At 43.0% G+C, this 23,563-nt stretch overlaps 1 protein-coding gene across 1 annotated transcript; it reads right to left on the bottom strand.

Moving 5' to 3' along the window:
- Nucleotides 1–1,445: 1,445 nt before the first annotated feature.
- Nucleotides 1,446–20,775, bottom strand: LOC129856163 (uncharacterized). Its single transcript, XM_055924265.1, has 25 exons — nt 20,172–20,775; nt 19,220–19,609; nt 17,348–19,043; nt 16,854–17,120; nt 16,169–16,597; nt 15,462–15,890; nt 14,369–14,797; nt 13,620–14,060; nt 12,870–13,310; nt 12,122–12,562; nt 11,029–11,457; nt 10,280–10,720; nt 9,532–9,972; nt 8,439–8,867; nt 7,690–8,130; nt 6,940–7,380; nt 6,192–6,632; nt 5,677–5,943; nt 5,301–5,558; nt 4,944–5,189; nt 4,452–4,709; nt 3,830–4,207; nt 3,476–3,745; nt 3,227–3,310; nt 1,446–3,075 (listed from the first exon to the last, which is right to left on the bottom strand). Exons 2-25 carry the CDS (start codon nt 19,554–19,556, stop codon nt 3,009–3,011), a joined length of 9,801 nt encoding a protein of 3,266 aa, XP_055780240.1. The 5' UTR covers nt 19,557–19,609; nt 20,172–20,775; the 3' UTR covers nt 1,446–3,008.
- Nucleotides 20,776–23,563: the final 2,788 nt, after the last annotated feature.

Raw genomic sequence — 23,563 nt, 5'->3', positions numbered from 1 at the left:
GTTGTGGCCCTCCTCTGCTACGGAGCCATCACCAGCACCTGACTGGACACCTGTTGCCTCCACAGTGCAGCCGTGGACTAGCCATGCCATAGAGTACTTGTCATTTGGACACTTTCAGCAGTCCCCTGGCTACTGCCTGCTGTTGATGGGGTGGCCACATGGCCTGCCTTGGCAATGGGCTTCATATTTACATTCCAGGCTTGAATCTGGCCTCCCGGGTGGCGCAGTGGTCTAGGGCACTGCATCGCAGTGCTAGCTGTGCCACCAGAGTCTCTGGGTTTGCGCCCAGGCTCTGTCGCAGCCGGCCGCAACCGGGAGGTCCGTGGGGCGACGCACAATTGGCATAGCGTCGTCCGGGTTAGGGAGGGTTTGGCCGGTAGGGATATCCTTGTCTCAGTATGTAAAATGTAATAAAATGTATGCACTCTACTGTAAGTCGCTCTGGATAAGAGCGTCTGCTAAATGACTAAAATGTAAAAATGTAAATGAATCTGTGACACCATGCTTCAAGGGCAAGAGCCACCAGCTACTTCACACTTGGAACAGGTCCCAGCATAAATTTGTGAAGATAAAATGGGGCGGGACTAAAAGAATAAGCTAAAGACTTCGACCAACAGCGCCACCTAGCTGGAGAGTGAGTCATAGCCTCAAGATTCTGTCTGTGGGCTCAATTAAGACAGGAGTTGGTCAAGGCTCTAGAGCATTGTGTAGGTTCTAACCCCAGTCAAGGCTCTCTGAAGCATGGTTGTAAGTTCTAACCCCAGTCAAGGCTCTCTGAATTATGGTTGTAGGTTCTAACCCCAGTCAAGGCTCTCTGAAGCATGGTTGTAGGTTCTAACCCCAGTCAAGGCTCTCTGAAGCATGGTTGTAGGTTCTAACCCCAGTCAAGGCTCTCTGAAGCATGGTTGTATGTTCTAACCCCAGTCAAGGCTCTCTGAAGCATGGTTGTAGGTTCTAACCCCAGTCAAGGCTCTCTGAAGCATGGTTGTAGGTTCTAACCCCAGTCAAGGCTCTCTGAAGCATGGTTGTAGGTTCTAACCCCAGTCAAGGCTCTCTGAAGCATGGTTGTAGGTTCTAACCCCAGTCAAGGCTCTCTGAAGCATGGTTGTATGTTCTAACCCCAGTCAAGGCTCTCTGAAGCATGGTTGTAGGTTCTAACCCCAGTCAAGGCTCTCTGAAGCATGGTTGTAAGTTCTAACCCCAGTCAAGGCTCTCTGAATCATGGTTGTAGGTTCTAACCCCAGTCAAGGCTCTCTGAATCATGGTTGTAGGTTCTAACCCCAGTCAAGGCTCTCTGAATCATGGTTGTAGGTTCTATCCCCAGTCAAGTCTCTCTGAAGCAACCCCATCTGCTGGTCCATAGTGCTTAGCTCTCAACTTAAATTCTCATGAAAATAAATACACGTGGGATGGGATCGCTTTAATACCAGCATTAACTCGATACAGATTATTTAGGATTTATTAGTAATGATTTCAACCTGAAGAGAACACAGTCAAAAACCAATCATGGGCCTCAAGGTACATTTATTAAAAACACAAAATATTCATATATTATTTCTTATAGTTTGTCTGTTTTGATTTGAGAAAGGCTTGTACTAGTCTCATGTAGCCATACCTCCAAAATCACATTGTTGTCATGCCTCCTTTGGAGGTCTGGAGAATTTTGTATTAGCCAAAACAGTTAGAATGGTCTGCTGGGTTCCAGTGGCTACATTTTGATTGGATGTTATATTTCAAGAAACCTCCCCCACATGCCCCTAAAAGGGAAGCCGCGTGTAATGTTCTTCTCAAGTCGATGAAGGCATTACAACTGCTCTACTAAATACATTTTGTTATGGTGTGTGTACATACAGGCTATGTTATACATTAGCGATTTCCTGGGCATCCTCACACTGTTCCTCCTACGGCACTAGTGGGCACCTTTAGTGCTCCTCCAAAGCAAGGCAATTGATTGGTGTGACGTGTTGCGAGGCATCAATAGTTTCCACCCACTTGTAGCTACCTTCTGCCATGGACTTCACCAGGGCTGCGTTCAGTATGTTTTTACGTTCTGAAATGGTTCAATTGAACGTCAACGGTGCTGTACTGAACAACCAGTTGAAAAATGGGGAGGGGTTAGGTTGTGGGTTGGAGAACGCTGTCATCATGGCCACTGCCCTTTAAAAATAAAAATATGTCACTCATTGCTTCAAGCCACACCTCGCCACACCCACCAAACGTACCTCGAAGTCTGTTCAAGAACATTTTGGGGAAACGTGTCATTCAGTACAAACCGTTGCACAACATAGCAAACGTTCAAGCAAACTGAACACACCTCTTGCTTCCTGAATAGGGAAGCTTGGTTCTCAACAAGGCTAGCCTGAGTAACACAATACTCTGCAGTTGACCTGCAACAAAACACTCATGTATTAGTCTCCCACTGCAATTGTAGAACACATTCACATCAACCTGATAAATACTAGACTATAAAAACACATATACAATCTATTCCTTCTGAAGGAATTTCACAAATTGTCAGATCACAAAAATCATCTAGTTAAGTAAAGCTCAAAAACCGTTATACTACCCATGTTCCTGTTTTTAAGAACCATGTAAGAGGTAAATAAAACTACACATTCCTATCCATTACACTCAGAACATTCCAGAGTTCTGGAGTCTCAACTATTTTTTCAATACCTTAGTCCCAAAATCCCTGATGACATCACTGGTCATTCTTCTGAACATCATGATGAGGTCAGCTAAAACCTAAGGGGATGTGGCTGACATGCAAACCAATATTTAATTTAAGAATTGGTTAAAATGAGGTTACGCTTAGGGTCAAGGTTAGGGTTGATGAGATGCTGGTCAGAAGAGTCCCTCTAGTCTCACCCTGCCGAGGCTTCGTAGCTACTACACCCATCTTCAACATCCATCTTCTCTTCCTCTGCCTCTTCAACATCCATCTTCTCTTCCTCTGCCTCTGCATCATCCATCTTCTCTTCCTGTCTGGACTTGGACCTGATGCTGCTTCACCAGATCTCAAACCTCTTGTCTGTCAGGAACGGACTTCTGTCATTGATTCTGTTGTTGAAGAGCCTGCAGAGAAGAACACTATTATCATCATCATCATCATCATTATTAGTTTTAGAACATTTCACTACAGATCACCATCATTAAATAGTTGCACCCAGAAAAAGAGACCATATGATCTCACGTGCACACACAAACTGACGTCACACACACTCACCGTACGGTGCGTATTGAAGTGTTGGTGGAGACCAGTTGGAGTATTCTGTCGGTCAGAGCATCAGTGATATCATTGTGACTCAGGCTACAATACAGAGACAGAAAGAGAATGAAGGATCAGACATTTGTCATGTAGTCACATGGACACACACACACACACACACACACACACACACACACACACACACACACACACACACACACACACACACACACACACACACACACACACACAGTGAAACCCACTCACTCCAGGACTTCAACTTTGTGCAGGTGGGTGAGCAGGGGCTGTAGGTGGCGGTCTGTGAGTTGGCAGTGGCTGAGGTCCAGTTCTGACAGCCACTCTGAGTGTTCCAGAACCAGGGCCAGAGATCCACAGGCCTTTTGGTTCAGCCTGGTATCACTGAGGTCCAGCTCCGCATCCAGGGCTCTGCACAGGAACTCTGCGTGCCTCAGAACCCCCTCTTCAATCCCCTCACACACATGGTCCAGCAGCTGAAGTAGCAGAGCTTTGCTGAGACTGAGGGAACAATAACCAGAGATAACATTATGGGACAGCTCTAACTCCTACTTTTATAAACTAGTTTGTCCTTGTGTTTCTAACCTCAGCTTGACAATATGCAGGATGGGAAGCAGCTCTCTCAGTGCTCCGTGCTCTACCTCACAGTCTTTAAGGATGAGCTGCACGTGGGGCTGGTTTCGGGACTGGTTCTGGGTCGGGTTCTGAACCAGCCGTGTGCTGTGCTGGCTCTGCTTCAGAACAGAGTTTATGGCCCTACAGTGGTCAGTGGTCAGACACAGCGCCTCTCCCTGGTCGTGAGCTGACAGGTCCACAGAGGAGGAGCAGGAGAAGTCCAACCTGTGCTGCAGAGCCCTGAGCAGCTCCGCTGCTGTTGTTGTTGTTGTTGGTGATAGTGCCCCCTGCAGGATCTGAGAGGCAGTGCAGGAGTGGAGGAAACTCAGCAACAGCTTCCTGTCAACACTACAGCAGGTGAGAGAGAGACAGAGACCGTCTTATTTACACACCAGCACACAATAAAACACTGATAAAACACACTACAACTCTGTGATTCACGTCAACTCTCACACGTTCCCCTTCAATTCCACCCTTGAGAGAAAGGTAAGTGCATTACACTAAGGTTAGGGTTAGTGGTTAAAATCAGTCTGACAGTGTAAAGCGTCACAGTTCTATCCATTCTAGAATGGTCAAAGAATGCCAACGAAACCTGAGTTGGGAGACTCTGTCCAGAAGAGGCAGGATGCTCTCTATCTCCCCCGGTGGTATGGAGGTCCACAGCAGGTTGACTTTGACTTGGTGGCTGTGCTGCAGGGTGAAACACAGAGCAGTACAGTCCACTCTGTCCAGCTCTCTGCTGTTCAGGTTGATCCAATGGTCTGAAGACCTCAACAAACTGGACACACAGTCACTGTCTCTACTGTCATAGCTCTGTCTGATGATGGACTTCACAAAGCTGGAACTGAGCCTGCAGAAAGATGTAGAATGGATTGTCATGGTTATGTTAAGGTTTTAAAAAGGATAACTCACATAGCAACAACTAGCTGGGTAGAACATTAAGAGTTCAAGTCTATCAATATTAAATAAAGATCAAATACCTCTTGAATATAACCCTAATGATAATACAGGGTATAACTCAAAACAAAAATATTTGTTTTCTTCTTTCTAAAAAGTCTTTATATATAAAATTAAGTTCAGTCACCTCTTGAATATAACCCTTCCCAGAAAGGGGAGAAGGTCTGAGATGTTCTTCTCTAGAAGCCTGTTCTTCCTGAGGTCCACTGTGATGTTGTGGGTTGAATGCTGCAGCAGAGAGAGAAGGACTTCGCAGTCCAGCCTGCAGGAGGTCAGGTCTCCACCAACCTTCACCAGGAACCACTGAGTCAAGTCCTTGTCCTGAGCTTCATACACAACTACAGCCAGCTGCTGCAGAGTGTCTGAGTGCAGTCTAGGAGGTTGGAACATACAGGCAGTCAGAAATGAACACTGATATAAATAAAAACACAAGTATATGTTCTACCTATTTCTACTAGTAAAAAAACAACAGCTTCAAACTGACCTGAGAGTGAGAGGGCCTTGGTGACACAGCAGTGTGATGAGAGAGTGACCCTGGATGCAGAAGTCAGTCAGGTCCAAACACTGCACCGTCCAGAATCTCAGCAGGGACGCCACACTACTCAGAGCCCTGGATAACACTCTCTCTGGTGGCTGGCTGCTCTTTAGGACCAGGGAGAGTTCTGGGACAGTCAGTGGAGCACCACCTCTCCCTGTCCTCCTAGCCAGTCTGGCCAGTCTCACTGCCATGCCTACATTCAGCCTGGAATGAAAAAAACTAACTCAAGCCACTTTTAAACAGAGAAACCTTCTCAGATAAAATGCACAAAAAGAAATCAAACTAATCAATAGACCTGTAAAATATAGCTTACAAAACATACCTGAGCTTGTGTAGCTGTGACACATATGTGAAGAGAAGCGAGGCCCCTTTCAGAGAGATCTTGCTGGGGGTGAGAGTGAGGTCCACTCTGGAGGCACAGAGGCCTAGGACTCTCACCACAGACCTGCATGTTTTCCTGGGTAACTGATCTCCCAGTGACAGGGTGGAGCCCAAGGCCTGGAGGAGAGAGGCCAACTGCTGGGCATCCTCTCTGGACCTCACAGGGATGGATTCACACACGCGCTGGAAGAACCTGTCAGAATCACAGCTGAAACAGCAAAACATGAGGGACACATGAAATCAAACAACAGTTAGAATATTGAACAGCCTTGTGGAAAAGTAATACCATGTGATGTTACAGAGAATGTTACATAATATGCCACAACATAACGTAATATGAGTTTTATAGATCAGGTAATCTGAGTAAACATTGAGGTTTCATGTTACAAGATTTCATAAAGACACATCACTATTAGCATCACATAATCACTAACCACTACACATGTTCAGACTCACCTCAGCTGTGAGATGTAGGGCAGACACTGAAGGAAACTCCTTACTTCACTCTCTTCATCTGACCAATCCCACAGCTCTACTGGTTTCTTCTCTGGTTGGAGTTTCAGCACTTCTAGGAGGAGGGAGACCTTTCTCTCTGAGAGGTCTACAGACCAGACTGCAGGAGCTGACTGGTAAACTGGCTGTAATACTGGAAGGACACTCCTGCCTGTTTGAGTCTCATAGTCCTTCACATGTGAATACAGATCCAGCAGGAAATCACATTGAAACCACTTATCATAATCATCCCCGTCACAGAGAGGGAAAGTTCTGTAAGTACACACTGATGATAGCAGCCTCAGTGTCTTCTCTCCTGTCTGCTCCTCCCACTCTGCTGCTTGAGACAGGAGACCCACTAGGGACTTGATCTGCTTTGAGTTATCAGACCACGATGGACAGAAACTGCAACAAGGACAGTAACAGCTGATTCAGACATGGATGGACACATGAAACCAGTCATTACTAAAATATATATGAAGTAGTTATACATTTACATAATGTGCTTTTGTTTTAATGAAAAAATATATAATTTTAGAGAAATTCAAAATATCTGTGTGACATTTCTTAATGCAACATGTTCATTCAGGAAATCTGAGCATAAATATTACAAGATTCACCAACATTTGAACTTTTATATTTACCAGGTTTCTAAAAGACAATAATCAGTAGCATCACATAATCACTAACCACCACACATGTTCAGACTCACCTCAGCTGTGAGATGTAGGGCAGACACTGAAGGAAACTCCTCACTTCACTCTCTTCATCTGACCAGCCTTTCAGCTCTACTGGTTTCTTCTCTGGTTGGAGTTTCAGCACTTCTAGGAGGAGGGAGACCTTTCTCTTTGAGAGGTCTATAGACCAGACTGCAGGAGCTGACTGGTAAACTGGCTGTAATACTGGAAGGACACTCCTGCCTGTTTGAGTCTCATAGTCCTTCACATGTGAATACAGATCCAGCAGGAAATCACATTGAAACCACTTATCGTCATCATCCCAGTCACAGAAAGGGAAAGTTCTGTAAGTACACATTGATGATAGCAGCCTCAGTGTCTTCTCTCCTGTCTGCTCCTCCCACTCTGCTGCTTGAGACAGGAGACCCACCAGGAACTTGATCTGCTTTGAGTTATCAGACCACGATGGCCAGAAACTGCAACAAGGACAGTAACAGCTGATTCAGACATGGATGGACACATGAAACCAGTCATCACTAAAATATATATGAAGTAGTTATACATTTGCATAATGTGCTTTTGTTTTAATGAAAAAATATATAATTTTAGAGAAATTCAAAATATCTATGTGTGACATTTCTTAATGCAACATGTTCATTCAGGAAATCTGAGCATAAATATTACAAGATTCACCAACATTTGAACTTTTATATTTACCAGGTTTCTAAAAGACAATAATCAGTAGCATCACATAATCACTAACCACCACACATGTTCAGACTCACCTCAGCTGTGAGATGTAGGACAGACACTGAAGGAAACTCCTCACTTCACTGTCTTCATCTGACCAGCCTCTCAGCTCTACTGGTTTCTTCTCTGGTTGGAGTTTCAGCACTTCTAGGAGGAGGGAGACCTTTCTCTTTGAGAGGTCTATAGACCAGACTGCAGGAGCTGACTGGTAAACTGGCTGTAATACTGGAAGGACACTCCTGCCTGTTTGAGTCTCATAGTCCTTCACATGTGAATACAGATCCAGCAGGAAATCACATTGAAACCACTTATCATAATCATCCCCGTCACAGAGAGGGAAAGTTCTGTAAGTACACACTGATGATAGCAGCCTCAGTGTCTTCTCTCCTGTCTGCTCCTCCCACTCTGCTGCTTGAGACAGGAGACCCACCAGGAACTTGATCTGCTTTGAGTTATCAGACCACGATGGCCAGAAACTGCAACAAGGACAGTAACAGCTGATTCAGACATGGATGGACACATGAAACCAGTCATCACTAAAATATATATGAAGTAGTTATACATTTACATAATGTGCTTTTCTTTTATGAAAAAATATATAATTTTAGAGAAATTCACAATATCTATGTGTGACATTTCTTAATGCAACATGTTCATTCAGGAAATCTGAGTATAAATGTTACCAGATTCACCAACATTTGAACTTTTATATTTACCACGTTTCTAAAAGACAATATTCAATAGCATCACATAATCACTAAACACCACACATGTTCAGACTCACCTCAGCTGTGAGATGTAGGGCAGACACTGAAGGAAACTCCTCACTTCACTCTCTTCATCTGACCAGTCCCACAGCTCTACTGGTTTCTTCTCTGGTTGGAGTTTCAGCACTTCTAGGAGAAGGGAGACCTTTCTCTTTGAGAGGTCTATAGACCAGACTGCAGGAGCTGACTGGTAAACTGGCTGTAATACTGGAAGGACACTCCTGCCTGTTTGAGTCTCATAGTCCTTCACATGCGAGTACAGATCCAGCAGGAGATCCCATTTCCGATCGTCATAAACTTCAGACATTGAAAACACTTTCTCTACAGTTGTTTGTAAGGTTTCTCTCTCATGGAGGGCTGCTTGAAGACACAGATTCAGTAGGAATGTCTTCTCTCTCTTTCTCAAGTCTTCAGGGGATCTTCTCTGATCCTGTGGTGTAGCAAAACTGCATGAACAGTTTAACAAAATTGATGAATATGTGTGAGATATAATATGCATTTCTGATGGTCATGTTATTTTACCTGCCATAATATGACTATCTTTCTAAACTCATCATCCACTTCAATCATTCCTTATAATCATGACCACAAAGTAAGATTGTATCTTTTCAAAACAGTGTTTGTATGTTTAGCATATTAGGTTGTTACGAACAAACTTCCTTTTTAAAAGGGTGTCACACCCTGGCCTTAGTTATCTTTGTTTTCTTTATTATTTTAGTTAGGTCAGGGTGTGACATGGGGAATGTATGTGTGTTTTTTGGGGGTTTTGTATGTCTATGGCTGCCTAGATTGGTTCTCAATTAGAGGCAGCTGTTGTTCATTTGTCTCTGATTGAGCTATATTTAGGCAGCCATATTCATTGGGTATTTCGTGGGTAATTGTCTATGTCTAACGTTAGTAGCTTGTGTATGCACTTTCGTTTGTAGCTTCACGGTCGTTTGTTGTTTTTTGTATTAGTTTTGTATAAGTGTTTGTTTCGTCTTCGTTATATTAAAGAAGATGTATTCGTATCACGCTGCGCCTTGGTCCTCTCTTCCACGTAAAGACGATCGTGACAAAGGGAAATACAGGGACAGACAACAATCCCTCAACTGTACTGATCCAACTCACCTCAGCTGTGAGATGTAGGGCAGACACTGAAGGAAACTCCTTACTTCACTCTCTTCATCTGACCAATCCCACAGCTCTACTGGTTTCTTCTCTGGTTGGAGTTTCAGCACTTCTAGGAGGAGGGAGACCTTTCTCTCTGAGAGGTCTACAGACCAGACTGCAGGAGCTGACTGGTAAACTGGCTGTAATACTGGAAGGACACTCCTGCCTGTTTGAGTCTCATAGTCCTTCACATGTGAATACAGATCCAGCAGGAAATCACATTGAAACCACTTATCATAATCATCCCCGTCACAGAGAGGGAAAGTTCTGTAAGTACACACTGATGATAGCAGCCTCAGTGTCTTCTCTCCTGACTGCTCCTCCCACTCTGCTGCTTGAGACAGGAGACCCACTAGGGACTTGATCTGCTTTGAGTTATCAGACCACGATGGACAGAAACTGCAACAAGGACAGTAACAGCTGATTCAGACATGGATGGACACATGAAACCAGTCATTACTAAAATATATATGAAGTAGTTATACATTTACATAATGTGCTTTTGTTTTAATGAAAAAATATATAATTTTAGAGAAATTCAAAATATCTGTGTGACATTTCTTAATGCAACATGTTCATTCAGGAAATCTGAGCATAAATATTACAAGATTCACCAACATTTGAACTTTTATATTTACCAGGTTTCTAAAAGACAATAATCAGTAGCATCACATAATCACTAACCACCACACATGTTCAGACTCACCTCAGCTGTGAGATGTAGGGCAGACACTGAAGGAAACTCCTCACTTCACTGTCTTCATCTGACCAGCCTCTCAGCTCTACTGGTTTCTTCTCTGGTTGGAGTTTCAGCACTTCTAGGAGGAGGGAGACCTTTCTCTTTGAGAGGTCTATAGACCAGACTGCAGGAGCTGACTGGTAAACTGGCTGTAATACTGGAAGGACACTCCTGCCTGTTTGAGTCTCATAGTCCTTCACATGTGAATACAGATCCAGCAGGAAATCACATTGAAACCACTTATCATAATCATCCCCGTCACAGAGAGGGAAAGTTCTGTAAGTACACACTGATGATAGCAGCCTCAGTGTCTTCTCTCCTGTCTGCTCCTCCCACTCTGCTGCTTGAGACAGGAGACCCACTAGGGACTTGATCTGCTTTGAGTTATCAGACCACGATGGCCAGAAACTGCAACAAGGACAGTAACAGCTGATTCAGACATGGATGGACACATGAAACCAGTCATCACTAAAATATATATGAAGTAGTTATACATTTACATAATGTGCTTTTCTTTTATGAAAAAATATATAATTTTAGAGAAATTCACAATATCTATGTGTGACATTTCTTAATGCAACATGTTCATTCAGGAAATCTGAGTATAAATGTTACCAGATTCACCAACATTTGAACTTTTATATTTACCACGTTTCTAAAAGACAATATTCAATAGCATCACATAATCACTAAACACCACACATGTTCAGACTCACCTCAGCTGTGAGATGTAGGGCAGACACTGAAGGAAACTCCTCACTTCACTCTCTTCATCTGACCAGTCCCACAGCTCTACTGGTTTCTTCTCTGGTTGGAGTTTCAGCACTTCTAGGAGAAGGGAGACCTTTCTCTTTGAGAGGTCTATAGACCAGACTGCAGGAGCTGACTGGTAAACTGGCTGTAATACTGGAAGGACACTCCTGCCTGTTTGAGTCTCATAGTCCTTCACATGCGAGTACAGATCCAGCAGGAGATCCCATTTCCGATCGTCATAAACTTCAGACATTGAAAACACTTTCTCTACAGTTGTTTGTAAGGTTTCTCTCTCATGGAGGGCTGCTTGAAGACACAGATTCAGTAGGAATGTCTTCTCTCTCTTTCTCAAGTCTTCAGGGGATCTTCTCTGATGCTGTGGTGTAGCAAAACTGCATGAACAGTTTAACAAAATTGATGAATATGTGTGAGATATAATATGCATTTCTGATGGTCATGTTATTTTACCTGCCATAATATGACTATCTTTCTAAACTCATCATCCACTTCAATCATTCCTTATAATCATGACCACAAAGTAAGATTGTATCTTTTCAAAACAGTGTTTGTATGTTTAGCATATTAGGTTGTTACGAACAAACTTCCTTTTTAAAAGGGTGTCACGCCCTGGCCTTAGTTATCTTTGTTTTCTTTATTATTTTAGTTAGGTCAGGGTGTGACATGGGGAATGTATGTGTGTTTTTTGGGGGTTTTGTATGTCTATGGCTGCCTAGATTGGTTCTCAATTAGAGGCAGCTGTTGTTCATTTGTCTCTGATTGAGCTATATTTAGGCAGCCATATTCATTGGGTATTTCGTGGGTAATTGTCTATGTCTAACGTTAGTAGCTTGTGTATGCACTTTCGTTTGTAGCTTCACGGTCGTTTGTTGTTTTTTGTATTAGTTTTGTATAAGTGTTTGTTTCGTCTTCGTTATATTAAAGAAGATGTATTCGTATCACGCTGCGCCTTGGTCCTCTCTTCCACGTAAAGACGATCGTGACAAAGGGAAATACAGGGACAGACAACAATCCCTCAACTGTACTGATCCAACTCACCTCAGCTGTGAGATGTAGGGCAGACACTGAAGGAAACTCCTTACTTCACTCTCTTCATCTGACCAATCCCACAGCTCTACTGGTTTCTTCTCTGGTTGGAGTTTCAGCACTTCTAGGAGGAGGGAGACCTTTCTCTCTGAGAGGTCTACAGACCAGACTGCAGGAGCTGACTGGTAAACTGGCTGTAATACTGGAAGGACACTCCTGCCTGTTTGAGTCTCATAGTCCTTCACATGTGAATACAGATCCAGCAGGAAATCACATTGAAACCACTTATCATAATCATCCCCGTCACAGAGAGGGAAAGTTCTGTAAGTACACACTGATGATAGCAGCCTCAGTGTCTTCTCTCCTGACTGCTCCTCCCACTCTGCTGCTTGAGACAGGAGACCCACTAGGGACTTGATCTGCTTTGAGTTATCAGACCACGATGGACAGAAACTGCAACAAGGACAGTAACAGCTGATTCAGACATGGATGGACACATGAAACCAGTCATTACTAAAATATATATGAAGTAGTTATACATTTACATAATGTGCTTTTGTTTTAATGAAAAAATATATAATTTTAGAGAAATTCAAAATATCTGTGTGACATTTCTTAATGCAACATGTTCATTCAGGAAATCTGAGCATAAATATTACAAGATTCACCAACATTTGAACTTTTATATTTACCAGGTTTCTAAAAGACAATAATCAGTAGCATCACATAATCACTAACCACCACACATGTTCAGACTCACCTCAGCTGTGAGATGTAGGGCAGACACTGAAGGAAACTCCTCACTTCACTCTCTTCATCTGACCAGCCTTTCAGCTCTACTGGTTTCTTCTCTGGTTGGAGTTTCAGCACTTCTAGGAGGAGGGAGACCTTTCTCTTTGAGAGGTCTATAGACCAGACTGCAGGAGCTGACTGGTAAACTGGCTGTAATACTGGAAGGACACTCCTGCCTGTTTGAGTCTCATAGTCCTTCACATGTGAATACAGATCCAGCAGGAAATCACATTGAAACCACTTATCGTCATCATCCCAGTCACAGAAAGGGAAAGTTCTGTAAGTACACATTGATGATAGCAGCCTCAGTGTCTTCTCTCCTGTCTGCTCCTCCCACTCTGCTGCTTGAGACAGGAGACCCACCAGGAACTTGATCTGCTTTGAGTTATCAGACCACGATGGCCAGAAACTGCAACAAGGACAGTAACAGCTGATTCAGACATGGATGGACACATGAAACCAGTCATCACTAAAATATATATGAAGTAGTTATACATTTGCATAATGTGCTTTTGTTTTAATGAAAAAATATATAATTTTAGAGAAATTCAAAATATCTATGTGTGACATTTCTTAATGCAACATGTTCATTCAGGAAATCTGAGCATAAATATTACAAGATTCACCAACATTTGAACTTTTATATTTACCAGGTTTCTAAAAGACAATAATCAGTAGCATCACATAATCACTAACCACCACACATGTTCAGACTCACCTCAGCTGTGAGATGTAGGGCAGACACTGAAGGAAACTCCTCACTTCACTGTCTTCATCTGACCAGCCTCTCAGCTCTACTGGTTTCTTCTCTGGTTGGAGTTTCAGCACTTCTAGGAGGAGGGAGACCTTTCTCTTTGAGAGGTCTATAGACCAGACTGCAGGAGCTGACTGGTAAACTGGCTGTAATACTGGAAGGACACTCCTGCCTGTTTGAGTCTCATAGTCCTTCACATGTGAATACAGATCCAGCAGGAAATCACATTGAAACCACTTATCATAATCATCCCCGTCACAGAGAGGGAAAGTTCTGTAAGTACACACTGATGATAGCAGCCTCAGTGTCTTCTCTCCTGTCTGCTCCTCCCACTCTGCTGCTTGAGACAGGAGACCCACCAGGAACTTGATCTGCTTTGAGTTATCAGACCACGATGGCCAGAAACTGCAACAAGGACAGTAACAGCTGATTCAGACATGGATGGACACATGAAACCAGTCATCACTAAAATATATATGAAGTAGTTATACATTTACATAATGTGCTTTTCTTTTATGAAAAAATATATAATTTTAGAGAAATTCACAATATCTATGTGTGACATTTCTTAATGCAACATGTTCATTCAGGAAATCTGAGTATAAATGTTACCAGATTCACCAACATTTGAACTTTTATATTTACCACGTTTCTAAAAGACAATATTCAATAGCATCACATAATCACTAAACACCACACATGTTCAGACTCACCTCAGCTGTGAGATGTAGGGCAGACACTGAAGGAAACTCCTCACTTCACTCTCTTCATCTGACCAGTCCCACAGCTCTACTGGTTTCTTCTCTGGTTGGAGTTTCAGCACTTCTAGGAGAAGGGAGACCTTTCTCTTTGAGAGGTCTATAGACCAGACTGCAGGAGCTGACTGGTAAACTGGCTGTAATACTGGAAGGACACTCCTGCCTGTTTGAGTCTCATAGTCCTTCACATGCGAGTACAGATCCAGCAGGAGATCCCATTTCCGATCGTCATAAACTTCAGACATTGAAAACACTTTCTCTACAGTTGTTTGTAAGGTTTCTCTCTCATGGAGGGCTGCTTGAAGACACAGATTCAGTAGGAATGTCTTCTCTCTCTTTCTCAAGTCTTCAGGGGATCTTCTCTGATCCTGTGGTGTAGCAAAACTGCATGAACAGTTTAACAAAATTGATGAATATGTGTGAGATATAATATGCATTTCTGATGGTCATGTTATTTTACCTGCCATAATATGACTATCTTTCTAAACTCATCATCCACTTCAATCATTCCTTATAATCATGACCACAAAGTAAGATTGTATCTTTTCAAAACAGTGTTTGTATGTTTAGCATATTAGGTTGTTACGAACAAACTTCCTTTTTAAAAGGGTGTCACGCCCTGGCCTTAGTTATCTTTGTTTTCTTTATTATTTTAGTTAGGTCAGGGTGTGACATGGGGAATGTATGTGTGTTTTTTGGGGGTTTTGTATGTCTATGGCTGCCTAGATTGGTTCTCAATTAGAGGCAGCTGTTGTTCATTTGTCTCTGATTGAGCTATATTTAGGCAGCCATATTCATTGGGTATTTCGTGGGTAATTGTCTATGTCTAACGTTAGTAGCTTGTGTATGCACTTTCGTTTGTAGCTTCACGGTCGTTTGTTGTTTTTTGTATTAGTTTTGTATAAGTGTTTGTTTCGTCTTCGTTATATTAAAGAAGATGTATTCGTATCACGCTGCGCCTTGGTCCTCTCTTCCACGTAAAGACGATCGTGACAAAGGGAAATACAGGGACAGACAACAATCCCTCAACTGTACTGATCCAACTCACCTCAGCTGTGAGATGTAGGGCAGACACTGAAGGAAACTCCTCACTTCACTCTCTTCATCTGACCAGTCCCACAGCTCTACTGGTTTCTTCTCTGGTTGGAGTTTCAGCACTTCTAGGAGGAGGGAGGCCTTTCTCTCTGAGAGATCTATGAACCAGACTGCAGGAGCTGACTGGTAAACTGGCTGTAATACTGGAAGGACACTCCTGCCTGTTTGAGTCTCATAGTCCTTCACATGTGAGTACAGATCCAGCAGGAGATTCCATTTCCGATCGTGATAAACTTCAGACAGTGACAACACTTTCTCTACAGTTGTTTGTATGGTTTCTCTCTCATGGAGGGCTGCTTGAAGACACAGATTCAGTAGGAAGGTCTTCTCTCTCTTTCTCAAGTCTTCAGGGGATCTTCTCTGATCCTGTGGTGGAGCAAACCTGCACAAACAGTTTAACATTAAAGAGATGAAGAAAATGTTGGATGGAGGATATGAATTTTTAATGGTTACATTCTAGTAGATAAAGTACAACTATCTCTCTGCACTCATCATCCACTTGAATTGTTCCGTAGACTACAAAGTAAGATTGCATCTTTTCAAAACAGTATGTGTATACTTAGCATATTAGGCTAACGCAGAAAACTACAAACAAACCTCTCTAAAGGGAAATAAAGGGACAGACAACTACAATCCCTGAACTGTACTGATTCAACTCACCTCAGCTGTGAGATGTAGGGCAGACACTGAAGGAAACTCCTCACTTCACTCTCTTCATCTGACCAGCCTTTCAGCTCTACAGATTTCTTCTCTGGTTGGAGTTTCAGCACTTCTAGGAGGAGGGAGACCTTTCTCTCTGAGAGGTCTATGAACCAGACTGCAGGAGCTGGCTGGTAAAGTGGTCTCAATGATGGAAGGATACTCCTGCCTGCTTGTTTCCTATTGTACTTCACATGTGAGTACAGATCCAGCAGGATGTCATATCTCTCAGTTTGATACACAGAAAACAGTGACAGCAGGGTGTTCACAGCACCCTGGAACGTTTCTCTGTGATTTAATCCTGCTTGTAGACACAAATCTAGTAGGACTGCTTTTTCTTCTTTCTCTAATTTTTCAGGGGATCCTCTCTGATGTTGTAGTGGGGTAAAACTGTGAACCATAAAGCAGAAGAAAGTCTTTGTTTAGATACTGTAAATACAGGTAGAAAGTGACTGCCACTTTTACAGACTAAATACTGTTGCCATGTGTCTATCTTGTTGCATTGTTGCAGTGACTTCTTTGTCTAGATATTAACCTCTTGATATTGTTCTTATTTACATTGACATCATATGTTTTTGACTGACTTAAATGAATTAATAGTCACAAAGACAATGAATAAATATATACTGGCAGTGTAAACACTTACCTGAGTTTGTTGATATGTGTCAAACACTTTAAAATGGTCTTGCTGAGAGCTTCACTGAGAAGAGTTGTCCGATCCCAGTGTAGACAGAGGTTAACCCTCTCTAGGCTCTGCTTCATCACTTCTTCTGCTCTCTCAAACACTCGTCTTTCACCCAGGAATGGAAGGCGCAACTCATTTCCACAGAGACCAAGTAAGCTGGTGAAGTCAATGTCTGCCTCACTGCGCAGCAAAGTCGTCCAGAGTTGACACAGCATTGAGGGTTCAGATCTATGATCAGAAAAGGGTTTTGAAATAGAGTATAATATTATTAAATCTGTCAAAAGTTTCAAAGTAGCATGAAACAGAGGTGTTCATAACTCAGTATCTGAGTGGAGGAGAATACAACATATAAATGTAAAAAGTTTAGTTTTCTTTTTTATTTCTTGACTAGTTAATTGGAAAGAAATTGGTGCATTAGATAACTAAATTACACAAATACATAACACAAATATTACCTGAGATATCGGACATTCTTCAGAGAGGCCAGTATCAGCCTTAGTCCTTGGTCTGACACAGTGCAGCTGTTCAGGTCCAAGCCGACCTTTCTCTCTGCAGACTGACTGATCATATAGGAGACTGCACAGCACTGGTGAGGATCAAGATGTTCTTCATCCAGGTCTAGATTGTAGTCCAGTTTGTCCAGAAGAAGCAAACAGGCCTCAGTAGACTGAGATTCATACAAGCACTGACATAAAAACAGAAGATCTATCTCAAACTCAGGAGCACCACCTTCTGCATGATCTTGGTTTGTTTGAAGTGGAAGAAATGTGTTCACCACTTCCTTGAAGAACCAATCTGACGTCTTCTTGATCTGTTGAGCTGGAACTAGACCATTTACCAATCGAATATTCCTCTCATTCAGAAGCCCACATACGAAATGAACCATGTGTTTTGTGTGTTTCCATTCCTCAGTCTGGCACTTCTCTAGAACCTCTCTGATTTTGTCTGGATTCTGTAAGAGCCAAAGGGCACCAAAGAACTCCTGCATTGTGTAATGGAGAAATGCAGAGTAAGTGTCTGAGACTGTGGGCTCGACCATAATCATAAGCGCTCCCAAGAAAGAAAACTGGACACTGCTTAGTTCGCAGGTCAGTTCTGTCAAGTTCATCGTTTTTTGCAGTGTTGCATCAAAAGCAATTTTTGCTAAAGACAATATTTTTTCTCTGTTTTCTACGAGACACTTGTCGAGATCATTCATCTGTTTGCCACTGTGTTTTAGGATGCAGTAACGGAGGATGTTGAGGTACATCTTAGTTGTAGTCCATGGCTGCTTAGAAGCCTCTGGGGTAGAATAATAAATGCAGGCAACCACCATCAATGCATACATCGGGACATGGCACAGACTGAACAACTCTAGGTTGTTTAACACACTGCTCAAGGAGTCATGGTTTGGCGTAGGGTTAGGCTCAGCACTCAGCATCGTTGTTAAGTAAGCCCAGATGGACTCATTACTGAACCCTTTCACCTCCACTCTGAACGAGGGCCAGTCTGTCAGGAAGTCTCCTGATGGTACCTCTGGTCTGCATGTGATCACAATCTTTGCACCAGGGAGGAGGTCCTTGTCCACAAGTTTCTTTATTACCGAATGAGAGGAGAGGTCTGTGATTCCATCAAAAATGATGACAACATTTTCAGAGTTCTTCTTAATATCCTGTAACACTTCTTCTCTACTTTCTTCTGGCTCACTGTACATGTTAAAGAGAAGGTCCTCCAGTCTCATGGTATTTGTGCTGGGTGAAATGTCTCTCACATCAAAATAAAACATGTAATCTAGTTCTCTGTGATCTTTCTGTGCCCAGAGGTTCAACATTTGATGGGCGACTGCTGTCTTTCCAATTCCAGGAATTCCAAATAAGAGGATCCTTTTCATGGGTGTTTTAAGCAGGTCAGCCGGGGACGTTTCCTGTTTGGCCATGGGGATGAAGCTCTTTAGCTTTTTAGGGCGAGCTTTCTTGCATCTTTTGCTCTTCGTTTCGATTTTAGAGAGAGATGAAGGCACGTCTGTATCTAACACAAGAGGAGTGTAAGAGAAAGTCACCTCATTTCTATTCCTCTCTGGTAGGAGACGAGAGCTTTGTTTCCATGCACCCTCTGTGATCTTCCGAGCTTTACATTTCAGCTGTGACTGATATCTGTGACAGGGTTTTGAACCTAAAATAATGATACAAAGGAAAAGAGAGAGTAAATGCACTGTGCCAACAGAAACCCTGTCCACCCGATGCACACAGTAAGCTAAATCAAACGCACCTAAAAAAAAATATATATATTCCCAGCCAATTGTATACTATGTACTGGATACTAATTGTATAATATAATATATGACTTGCCAACAAGGTAGTCTGTCATCTCTGGGTCTTCCTTGAAGGGGAAGCAGCTTATCCATTGCTGTAAGTCAGCGTTGTCTAAGGTCCTCTTCCTTGTGATGTGTAGAATCATCAGTAACTCGTAGCATGCAGCTTCTCCTTTGGCCGTGACCCAGTCCAGTATTTTTCTGGTTTGGTCAAAACGGTCAACTTCTGCCTGAATTTTACTGACTTCCTCCTCCTGAAGAACCTTGCGCTGGAACAGGTTTTCCACAACGAGGGACAGATTCTGGAGCCTTTCAACAAGGAGTCTCCTCCCATTTTGAATGTACTCTAAAGCAGATTGCCTTGTACAAGCCATGTCACAGGGTGTGATTCTGCCCCATCACTGGTATGTCCCAACATGAAGGATATCTAGAAGATAGTAAATAGTCCGCCAATAGTAGAACAGTCAAATAATGAGTAGGTTTATTTACTCAAAAAAATCTTCTATTTTGAAAAAACATACACCAACTGAATGTCAATTTATCTATGACAATGGGTTAAAACAAGCTTATATTTGGGCTTATGATTGGGTTCGACAAATGATGTATAACAGTTAAACTATGGTCATTGGGCATGTATTAATCTCTGTTAACCCAGAAGTAAATCCCGCACTTGTGTTTACACATATTAGAAATGGAGAATTCCGGCAAAAACGATGATTAAAATAATCTATGTTTGATCATGAGTTGGTTGTTTGAATCAGCTGTGTAGTGCTAGGGCAGAGCCAAAACGTGCACCCAGGGGGCAGCAGGACCAACTCATGGAAAGAGCAGTTGTCTTTAATGTATATGTTCCATGGGTATATAGTCACAAACTTGCCAAATAATTAGCATTTAATAGTAAAAAAAAAATAGGTAGTAGGACAAAGGCTGGGCACAGCACATCATGTGTTGGTTTCACAATCCGTTATCGATTGTTAAAAAAGCCTTACCTTGTCCCCAAAATCTTTCTCGCGTCCTATTGCAGTGAGCTCGTGTAGCTTTAACTATTTTTACTTTCACTTATACTTCCGCGTATAAAAACATTATTTGGGCGACGTTTGGCTACTAAACGTGGTGTTGTTGTATCACTAAAACTGGACGCTTTGGTTTTAAAAAAGAATGCAGAGAATAAAAGAGATAGGGGGGTGAGTAGATAAGAGAGGTGAAGAGAGAAGGAGGTGAGGAAAGAGAGAGTAAAACAACAAGTACCTGCCAGGGTTAACTTCACAAGTGCATAGCGTAGCACAATGTTTTGCAACGAAAACGAGCGTTTCTCAGGTTAGTCCCTCCCCGTTTCTGCCCGTTTATTTCCGTTTGGTTCTTAAGGAATTACACCCCAGTTTAGATCCGGAATGTGAGCGAACGGCCGAGTGAGCGTCGAGCATCAAAACAACGTCCTAAAAAGCCCATCGAGTTCATGAGCTGGTCAAAACAAATCTCCATAGACAGTATATTAGGCCTACCCAGATATCCTGAAAGTGAATTCTGAGCAGAATATTGCATTTAAATTGGACAATTATGTAATTACATGATAACATTAATATGTGGCCTAACTAAGACTACACATAGGCTATGTGTAGGGTACCTGCCATAAGTATTCAGAAAAATGCATCCTCCCTCCTCTATGACAGATCTAGCCTCTCCAACCTAGTGTGTGTGTTGGGTACAGCAGAAGAAACATTTCCATCTTGTGTGGATAATAAAGTATTTTTCTTCTCCTATACAAGTATAACTTAAGATTTCTTCAGTACGGATTTCACCAGACGTCATGTCTGATCAGTTCATTGAAGAAGGATGGATAGCCTACCTACCCTTGGCTGGCTACCTATTCACATCGCTCCGACCAACTGACATTTCTTCTCCACGATGAGTATGAATTTGCCACCCTCCCTGGTGGTTTCTAGAACACAAACTCATTCTGACTGTTCTGATTGGTTCCAGAAACCGACGGGTTGGGCCAGAACCAGCCTACAAATGAACATTATCAGACCACAGTTAGATTACCCTAAATTTGACTGGTCCCCCAGGAAGACATGCTGATGTCATAGTAACACTCCTCTTCTCCCCTCCTCTTCTCATCCCTTCCTCTCTTCACCTCTCTCCTCCCTCCTCTCCTCTCATCCCTTTCTCTCTTCACCTCTCTCCTCCCTCCCTTCTCTCCTCCTCTCATCCCTTTCTCTCTTCACCTCTCTCCTCCCTCCCTTCTCTCCTCCTCTCATCCCTTTCTCTCTTCACCTCCCTCCTCCCTCCCTCTCATCCCTTTCTCTCTTCACCTCTCTCCTCCCTCCCTCCTCTCATCCCTTTCTCTCTTCACCTCTCTCCTCCCTCCTCTCCTCCTCTCATCCCTTTCTCTCTTCACCTCTCTCCTCCCTCCTCTCCTCCTCTCATCCCTTTCTCTCTTCACCTCTCTCCTCCCTCCTCTCCTCTCATCCCTTTCTCTCTTCACCTCTCTCCTCCCTCCCTTCTCTCCTCCTCTCCTCCCTTTCTCTCTTCACCTCTCTCCTCCCTCCCTCCTCTCACCCCTTTCTCTCTTCACCTCTCTCCTCCCTCCTCTCCTCCTCTCATCCCTTTCTCTCTTCACCTCTCTCCTCCCTCCTCTCCTCCTCTCATCCCTTTCTCTCTTCACCTCTCTCCTCCCTCCCTCCTCTCATCCCTTTCTCTCTCCTCCTCTCATCCCTTTCTCTCTTCACCTCTCTCCTCCTCTCATCCCTTTCTCTCTTCACCTCTCTCCTCCCTCCCTCCTCTCATCCCTTTCTCTCTTCACCTCTCTCCTCCCTCCCTCCTCTCATGACTTTCTTTCTTCACCTCTCTCCTCCCTCCCTCCCTCCATCTCTCTCCTCCCTCCCTCCTCTCATCCCTTTCTCTCTTCACCTCCCTCCCTCCTCTCTCTCCTTTCTTATCTGATTGCATTCGTTTAAAAAAAAAAAAGAAGCAATTTTCTTGTCTTCTGGTGTATGAGCGCCAGAGCTGCTGCTCTCCTATAGGCCCTGGTTTAAAGTAGTGCAGGCCTGGCCCTGGAGAGCAACAGGCATGTTTTGATTTAACCGACCTGGAAGACCAGGTGTGTTGAATTTAGGCAATCACTGAATTGATCAGTTAGCTCAGTTGGTCAGGTGGGGTGCCTAGTTGGAACAACATCCTGCAGTACCTGAGGCACTCCAGGAACAGGGCTGCCTACCTTGACATAGGGGATATAGTGCCATTTCGGGACGCACTTGAGGGTGCTTCGACAACGATGTTTAAAAAATATATTTCTTCAATATGATGCTTTTATTATATCTCTGATGGATATTTCCCATAATACTATTACTGATATTATTATTATGATGATCACACAGGCAGATCTTGGCCCTATTTATTCCTGGTGTTACCTGTGTCCTGATCTTGTCCATATTCAATGCGTGCCTAACTACCTCCAGAGGTGGGCAAGAAGATCTGATCACAATCACATCACAATGCGTGAATCATCTACACCTGTCTGAAAATGTGCACACAGCTAGAATGTGGACAAGATTAGGACAAAGGACTCATGTTAGAGCCAGGTATAAACGGGGCTCATGACACTGGTTGAAGAGAACAGGAAGGACAGACAGTGTAACCAATGTACAATATCATTTTCAACAAACGCAAACAAACATCTTAGTGGTTCACACATATTATCATTATAACTCATGATATCCCCCGCCCCACCATGCATACCTACTAATATTGTAGTCTTGAGTTCTTATATATTAATTACATAAATGCTACATTCTCTTAGTTCTTATTCAATGATATAATGGCAAACAAACATATGTCATAGGGCTGCATGCCAAATAGTACCTTATTCCCTTTATAGTGCACTACTTTTGACCAGGGCCAAAAAGCACCCTCTAGCGAAGTGGAGCGTTTCTTTACAGTTAAATTAGGGTTGCAAAATTCCGGTAACAAACATTTTCGTCAAGTCATTTAGCCTAATTAATGACTGATCAGGCGACATGCATTGGATTCCCAAGCATCTGCAGAGCCACAGTATTGGCTGCTGTCAGTCCTCCTCTCTGGTTGTGACTAGATGGAGTACAGCTACGACCGGATGTTACTTTTCGTTACAGGTTAGGAGAGCAATGTAACTAACCCTAACCCTTTCCCTAACCTTAACCTCAGTCTGCTAACCTTCTACGTTAATGCTCCTAACCTGCTGCATAAGTTCTCCTAACCTGCTACGAAAAAGTAACTTCTGACTAGGTGGAATACATACATAGCTGTATTCCACCTAGTCAGAACCCTCCTCTCTGGTCGTCACTAGTTACCACAGTTACAAAGTCATAATTATGGCAAAACAATATGTGCCTGTTGGGAATGT

This window comes from Salvelinus fontinalis, chromosome 5, assembly GCF_029448725.1.
Source record: "Salvelinus fontinalis isolate EN_2023a chromosome 5, ASM2944872v1, whole genome shotgun sequence".
Classification (NCBI taxonomy): domain Eukaryota; kingdom Metazoa; phylum Chordata; class Actinopteri; order Salmoniformes; family Salmonidae; genus Salvelinus; species Salvelinus fontinalis.
Note: the sequence above shows the minus strand (reverse complement) of the source record. Positions and strands in the feature narration are given on the sequence as shown.